At 42.9% G+C, this 8,235-nt stretch overlaps 1 protein-coding gene across 5 annotated transcripts in view; it reads left to right on the plus strand.

The window, feature by feature from the left end:
* Positions 1-8,235, plus strand: part of TNIP1 (TNFAIP3 interacting protein 1) — a 62,672-nt gene that overhangs the window by 46,261 nt on the left and 8,176 nt on the right. For all 5 annotated transcript variants that reach the window (XM_027841989.1, XM_027841991.1, XM_027841988.1 and 2 more), the window contains 4 exons: positions 2,066-2,155; positions 3,242-3,307; positions 3,782-3,913; positions 7,173-7,301. In XM_027841989.1, the coding sequence (XP_027697790.1) occupies positions 2,066-2,155; positions 3,242-3,307; positions 3,782-3,913; positions 7,173-7,301 (417 nt within the window). The remainder of the gene's footprint in view (positions 1-2,065; positions 2,156-3,241; positions 3,308-3,781; positions 3,914-7,172; positions 7,302-8,235) is intronic.

Here is an 8,235-nt window from a genome sequence, read left to right on the forward strand (position 1 = left end):
TATAACTTCCCCCATTTGTCCAAGGTCTGTCTTCTAGAGCCACATAGCGTAAGTCATCTTTCTTCTAAAAACATTGAAAGATAGCAATCATATTCCCAATGACCTTCCTTCTTTAGGCAAAATATATCCAGTTCCTTTGGTAGATCCTTAAATGACGTGGTTTTGAGTCCCCATACCATCCTGTCGGTCTATTCTGGACCCATTCCTATTATGTTGTGTAGAACTAGAAACATTATTACTCCAGATGGAAACTGACCAGGGCAGATGCAGTGGGACCAGCACCTCCCTCATTCCTGATGCTAGGCCTTTATCACTGCACTCAGCCCTCTTAGCAGCCAAGTCACATTGTTTTTGCATTCCTAGTTCATGTGATTACATTGATTAACTTGGTTCTCTTTTGAGTACTCTGGTTCTGTCCTCATCAGCTTTATCCAGGCACTGCTTGTCGTAGGTGCTAAGGGTAGGAATTTACAGTCTAGGATGTGGGGATTCAGTCCCTCCTTGTTCAGATGAGAAAACTGAGGGTTTTGAGAGGGCAAGATTCTAGGTCATAAAGCAAATTTGTAGTGGAGCTTGAATTTGAACCTGAGTTTTCTGATTCTTATTCCTGCCACCATTTTGTATTCTTCTGTTTCATTCTCAGTCTTGTTTGCTACAAATTTGCTTTGTGACCTAGGAACTTGCCCTTTCAAGCCCTCATTTAAAGAATTTTTTTTTGGGTGCCTTTTCTAACATCACTTTCATTTCAGAATATATACCCCACCCCACCCTACCCCACCCCCAACCTACTTCTATCAAGGTCTCCCTTAGAGCAACTTTTTTAAGTTCAGTAAAACCAGAGGATGCATTAATTGTTTCAGTAGGCATATGTAACATTCCACACCCAAGGGTACATTTTTCAAAACCCTCTCTTTCCCTTGCATAGCCTCACTTTTGTCCCTTTTGTGACCTCACCTACCTCCCCTGCCCTTTCATTTGTCATTAACTGACAAGGCAGAGTGACCCAATAAGAAGAGCACTGGGCTTAGAGCCAGAAGATGTAGAGCTCTAGACCCTGAGCACAGGGATGATGATCCCTTTTGTCTTCGTGGCCACAGTTTCTAGTCTGGTGCCTTGCCCGGAGATACCTAATAAATGGTAGTTGAGGAGCAGCTAGGTGGCGCAGTGGGTAGAGCACTGGCCCTGAAGTCAGGAGGACCTGAATTCAAATCCAGCCTCAGACACGTAACACTTCCTAGCTGTGTGGCCCTGGGCAAGTCACTTAACCCCATTGCCTAGCCAAAAAAATAAATAAATAAATGGTAGTTGAGTTCAGTTAATATCTGGTTACTAGCCCAGTTTTCATCAGTGAACCTAGGTTCTCTCCCCATCCTATTCCTGTCCCTTCAGGTGGACTGTATGTTTAAGAAGGAAAGAATGTGAAAGGAATGCACTGTTCTTAGCCTTTCTTGAAGGAAGGGGAGTTTCTAATATGGCTCCAGTACCACTCCACTCCTGCCTCAGTGCAACAGGACCCAGTTCTCAGCCAGGAAGGGAAGACCAGAGCCTCACGAACTCCCCAGAAACACTTGCTAGGAAGGAGATGAATGATCTTAGGCTGCAGGCCTGTGACAGAAGTGAAGTCTAACAGTGACTGCCAATCAAGTGTGAAAGTCTTAGAGCTCCATGACTACAAGGGACCTGCAAGCCAAACCATCTGATCCAAACTTCTTATTTGACAGAAGAGGAAATTGAGGCACAGAGAGGGAAACTGACTTGTCTGAGGGCATATAGCACATTTATGGCAGATCCAGGACTCCTTTAACTCCTCCTATGGTGTTCTTCTGCTTTATACAGTTTGTTTTCATTTCCATGAGCCTTTTGTTTTCTGTAAGAAAATTGCTGTATGCATTCGAGAGGTGGAGAAGCAGATATTGGGGACTGGTGGATGCAAGGAGAGGAAATGGTGGCATGGGGATGTCTAGAAGAGGGATAGCAAGGATGGAAGCATCCTAGCTGAGAGAATGAGGAGATTAAAGAATATTCTTTCAACCGTAATAAAGCACTGTTTTCTATTCTCCTTCAGGCTGGTATGAGCCCAGGTAATATTCCTGAAGCAGGGACTGTGGGAGCTATTGAGAAGAAAGTGAAGATCCTTGAGCAGCAGCGGAGTGAGGTAACAAGCCCAGGGTAGGGGCAGAAGGAGAAACTTCATTTTCCCCAAAAACTCTCCACTAGAATCTTGGCTCTATTTGGTAAAGAAAGTACCTGGGAGGGATACTGTGAAGATTGCCTATCACATTCTCTTTTGATGTCTCCAGTCCTGGAATTCTATCAGGCCTTTGTCTTTGGAATGGATAGGTTTTTACCCATTCTTCTTCGTGTCCAGTTCTCTGAACCAGAAGAAACTGCTTTTTAAGGGAGATTCCAGGTAGGGATATCCTGGAAAGACTTCTTATATCAAACTTGTGGATACCTGAAGCTATGTCATCATATCTTAAGGCATATTTCAGCATTTATTATGGGCGACCAAAGACTAAGGTATTGCCGCATGATGATAACTTGGTACAGATGATAAGTCAAGCAAAGAGTACTCATAGAGAAGGATTACAGACCACTTAGTTTTTCAGTATGAAACTCATAGTGCTTAAATTATAGTTTTCGTTTTTATGCGGATCAATCCTGCTCAGCCCTGAAAGCAACACTAGTTCCCTTATTCACCATCCATTTATTAACCTGCTGACTGTGATGTGCAGTAGTCTACTAAACACTGGGCAAGGGACCTCTCTGTTCCTGCAGGCTGGTTTGCCTCTTCCCTGGATAGCCCAGGTTCGTTCCTTCCTCCAGGCTTTGGCCGACCCTGTGTCTTTCCTGGAATGCTTTCCCCTTCTTTCCACTTATCCAAAGTCTGTCCATCCTTAAGACCCAGTTGAAGCCCTACCTGCTCTTCCCTGACTGCTGCAGGCTACACTGATCACTGCCTTTAATGACCACTATTTCATGTTTTACTAGCCTTGTCTTCCCAACAATACTATAACCACCTGAAGAGTAAGGACTTTGTTTTCTCCTTCTCTTGTAGCCCTTTGTGCCTAACACAAGACTAGCTATATAGATTAGATGATGGATACACATGGGTTGAGTTACACTCTATTGAACCATGACCTACATCTTCCCCCACTGCCAAGATTATGTGAAGGTTGTTTGTTTCAGGATTTGCAGAGCTGGCCTCCAGGTCCTTGTTAACTCTGGCTTCTTCCCGTAGCTTCTGGAAGTGAACAAGCAGTGGGACCAGCATTTTCGTTCTATGAAGCAGCAGTATGAACAGAAGGTAATGTAGGCTTTTTCCAGCCATTATGGACTTTGTTTGGATCAGTGTGATACGTTATAGTGGAAATACTGCTGGACTCGAATTCAGAAGACCTGTATTCAAATCTTGACCCATACCTCTTAGTTATATGACTGTGGTCACTCTCTTCAGCTTCCTAAGTGTCAGTTTCCACATTTATAAAATAAGGATAATAATCCTTGCATTACTTCCTTCATAAAATTTTATTTGGAAAGCTTTATATAAAACTTATAAGACTGTAACCATGTGATTTAGTTAATTGATTTGAGAAGAGGGAAAAATCTTAGTTGCCTGGCAGTTTTGGTGTCCATCTTCTTCTCAAAGGCTCAGGAATTCCTGCATCTGAGCTTGAGACGTTAGGTTTGTTGGGGCAAGGATGGTTGGGTAGGGGTGGGATAGACCCTGACCTAAGCCTGAGATCCTTTGCTCATTATTGGTTATCCTTCCTTTACACAGATCACAGAGCTGCGACAGAAGCTGGCCGATTCTCAGAAGCTGGTGAGCGAACTGGAGGCTGACCGAGAGCAGAAGCAGCGAGATTTTGACAGAAAGCTTCTCCTGGCCAAGTCCAAGATTGAAATGGAGGAGGTAAGCCTGGTCCCCTCAGTCTTGGCACTTCCCCTCTTGCAGACTGGTAGAATCTTATCATGGTGCAGTTGGAGAACATCCCAGAGTAGGAGTAAGGAGAGCGTAGGAAACCTCAGTACCCAATCTTCCCCTTGAATTGGACTTCCATGACGTAGAAAGGTAGATGGGACATTAAGGGATCTGCTGGTTCAGCCCCTTGTCATCCAAGGCAAATAGTAATTGATTCTATGCTCTCTTCTGTCATAAAGACATAGAATTTGAATCAAGAAATTCTTCCTCTGAGTCATATACTTTGTTGTTTTTATCCAAACTTGTTTCCTGGTTCTTTTCTATGCCTCGGATTCTAGCCTTAGCTCTTTTCTAGTAGATAGCTCATTTTTCTTCCAGAGGAATGAGATTCTGAGCTATTTCCATTTTGTCACAAATTCAGGAGGTGAGGTGGGAGTAATACCTTGAAACTTGAACTAAGCCATACTGTGATTCTTGAGCTACTCTTGAATTTCAACAGTTGTGGAACCATTTTGTTGACAAATGATTGATATCTTAATGACAAATGCACTTATGCCAAGATTTAATAGTCAGAAATTTCTGATCATCTGTTTTATTAAACTTAAGGATATAGTCTACTCCTGAATCTTTGTACTAGGAAATGTGGAGGTACAACAGTAGGAATAATGTAAACATTGTTTCTTTGTGGCTTTGGAACAATTTATATGATGATTATTATTTTTTATAGCTGATTTACCTTCTTAATCCTGTTCAGCTCAAGGTAATGGTAATATATCTCCAGTTCCTCAGCTGCATTGAGGGCCGAGCAAAGTGATTCTGAATTATGCTGGAGGCTATGGCAAACTTGCCTCATGGTTAAGCATTTATCATAAATAATCCACAAAGTGGATAATAAGGAGTTGAAGGTGCCAGTTCAGTATGGTTAAACTTAAAAGCCACACAGGTAAAATAACCCAGTTGAACCTACTTTCTAATTATAGGGTTCTAGGATTTCTGAGATCAGAGGAAATGCACTCTCTTCCTTCTATTCCAGCTTTTTCATTTTCAGACCTTGAATGCATTTCTTCCTTCTTTCAGCAAACATTTACTAAGTGCCTGTGTGCATTAGGGCCTTGTGCTATAGAGTGCGGAAGATAAAAAGATGACTGAGACATGGTCTCTACCCTCAGGGAGCTCAAAATTTAGTAGAGGGATAAGACAAATATCATGGGAATTGTTGTTGTTTGGCCTTCATTCTCAAAGAGGACTGTGAGGTGCAAGTAATGGGATTTAAGTGAGGGAGGGTGTGCAAAGTCACCGGCCTCACTGAAGAAATCAGAGAAAGCTTCATGGACGAGGCATCCTTAGAGCTAGACCTGGAAGAACAAGAGGAAATGGTGGGGCAAGGACCTTCTAGGCATAGAGGGAGACTTGAGCAAAGATACGGAGGTGAGAAGCATGAAAAGTATTTAGGAGGAAGTAATAATAGTTCTGTTTATCTGAGATGGAGAGTTCATGAGGGAGAGGTATATGTGACACATTTTTGTGTCTTAAGGGAGGAGGAAGAGCCAGGTGGTTAGTTTCCTAACATGTTGTATGCAGATAGACCTTTTTCCTCCTTTCCCAATTTTCACACATTTTGTTTGGATGGCTGTTCCTGGAAAGATTGTCTGCCAGCTTCCTTTGATATTTTTAACCTATTCGACCTTTACCGTTAAGAACAAATTTCATGTTGGTTCTCTCTCCCACCCCTACCCCCCCAGTCAGAAGGCTCTCTGATTGTGAGCTTTTTGCCCCACTGTTCTTGCTCTTCTCTGCCTAGTTTCTTGTGTGAGTTTACCCCAGCATTCTGACTAGGAGGCTCTTTCTCTACACTGTCCACATTGACAATCAGGGGAATGGATTAAAAAAACTTGGCACTTCTCCTTCCCTTCTTTTAGGGTTCTGGCTTTGATACTGTTCTCTGACCTCTTCAAACATGAGCCCTGTGGAGCTGAGGCCAAACTTTTATGGGGCTGGTGGAAAGGGCCACAAATCTACCTTTAACAAGTGGACCCAAATTCTAGAGGAAAGGGACCTTAGCATTGTACTTGAATTATAGTCATGACTGTGTCACTCTCTGACTTGGGCAGCTCATATCCTCATATCTTCTCATATCTGAGTCTGTCTCCCTGTCTGTCTACTAGGGATAATACAATACCACTTGTGCTGTATACTTTGTGAGGATGAGATGAGATTATGGATGAGGAAATTCTCTGAAGTGTATAAATTAGCATCATTATTATGTAGGACCCTGGATTTCATTAGATACCTGTATGGGAGATGGTCGTGAACATGATAATTGCCTCACCTCCTCACTCTTCTCTCTCCAGATAGATGGATGATCTGCCTAATCAGTGGAATAAGGCATTTTCGTGTGTAAGGGGATTGTTCTTTTGAGGTCAATAGCCTCTACGAGGGAGTGTATGAGTAACCCAATCCTATACTAATATGAATTTTTCTCCTCACTATCAGGAAGATTTTACCCTTTCCCACAGGGCTTCATATAGGGAAAAAATAAGACTTGAGAGTTAAATGGAAGTGCCATGAGACATGGAGTAAATTTCTTCCTCGTTCTGAGCCCATTTTCCTTGATAAAAATGGAGGAGTTGAACTAGGATTCAGGGGTGGGGAACCTGTGGTCTTGAGATCCCCTTAATAGAAGGATTTGTTCTGTAAAACTTGGACTCAGTCAGAAGGCTGCACCCAAGGACCTAGAAGGCCCCATGTGGCCTCGAGGCCGCAGGTTCCCCACCCCTGATAGGTGCTCTTTAGGATTCTTCCAGCTGTGACATTTTATTTCCTATGACATAAGGCCCTTATGTCAATAAGGCCAACTCAGTATATGTTCTAAGGTCCCTTCTGGTTTCAAAATTGTATGCTATGTGTTTTGAGGTCCTTCAGATTTTAGCATTCCAAGATCCTACAATGGAAGGAAGACAATCTATGTGTTCCTTTTATAAAGCTGAGTTCTGAACCTGTGGGGGAGGTGGTCTGTGAACTTTAAAAAAAAAAATTCTAACTATTACAATACAGTTGATTTCCTTTGTAATCCTATATATTTTGTTTTATGTATTTAAAAACATTATTCTAAGATGGAGTCCATAGATTTCAGCAGATTGATAAAGGGGTCTTTGACACCAGAAAAGGTGAAGAACCCCTGCTTATGGTGTGGGGATGAGGTGGAAGGCAAGAGATGGTCTGCTTAGCTTCTACCTCTTTTCCACCCCAGGCTGATAAAGAGAGATTAACAGCAGAAGGCAAGGACCTGAGACAGAGGGCTAAGTACCTCCAGGATCAGCTGGCTCCCCTTACTCGACAGCGGGAATACCAGGAGAAGGAGATCCAGCGTCTGAACAAGGTAAGAGTCTTGGCAGTCGCTGCCTATTCCCAATATCCCTTGTCCCTTACTTGGTGCCTGGGATTGCTGTCCACCCCTCTTCCTTTCCCACTTTGTGTTTGCCTTTTTTGGTTGATGACCAAGTCTCTGCTTTTCTTCACTCTTCTTCTTTCCAACACCTACTGATCTTTGGATAGTTCACACTTAGGGAGGGTGGATCAGAGCCAGAAGTACAAATATTTGGCTACAGATCAGAAAACAACCTAAGGGCCAGCATTATCCTAGCAGTTGCTGCTGCCCGGGCCCGCTCCCCCCCCCTCGCCACGCCCCTCACCCCCCAGCCTCTCTTGATTACTCTATAGGTGTGGCTCTTAAGTGCTCAGGGATTTCTGTTTTATTTGAGAGGCAATAGGGAGTGGTTGAATGTTTTGAGGAAGGAAATGACAATAACATCTAAGTTGTGAGCCTGGGTGATTGAGAGGGTGGTAGTGCCCTTCACAGTAATAGGGAAGTTAGGAAGAGGGAAGAGTTTTGAGGGATACTAATGAGTTCAGTTTTGGACATGTTGAGTTTAAGCAAGATCCAGTTTGAGATGTCTAGTAGACAGTTGGAGATGCAAATCTGAAAGTGAGGAGAGAGGTTAGTATTGGAGAAGAAGATTTAAGAATCATTAACATAGATGACAGTTAAATCTGTGGGAGGTGACAAGATCACCAAATGAAGTAGTATAGAGAGAGAAGAGAAGAGGGCCTAGGACAGAGCCTTGTAGGATACCCATGGTTGGCAGGTGTGACCATCAAAGGATAATGAGGAGTGGTCAGATTGGAAGAAAACTGAAATATTATAACAAAGTCAAAAGCCTGAAAAAAAGTAGAAGAAATGTAAGGTATATCTGCAAAAACAACTGCCCTGGAAAACCAGATCAAGGAGAGGTAATTTAAGAACCATTAGACTA

The sequence above is a fragment of the Vombatus ursinus genome, unplaced genomic scaffold (genome assembly GCF_900497805.2).
Source record: "Vombatus ursinus unplaced genomic scaffold, bare-nosed wombat genome assembly UNPS02014863.1, whole genome shotgun sequence".
NCBI lineage: Eukaryota > Metazoa > Chordata > Mammalia > Diprotodontia > Vombatidae > Vombatus > Vombatus ursinus.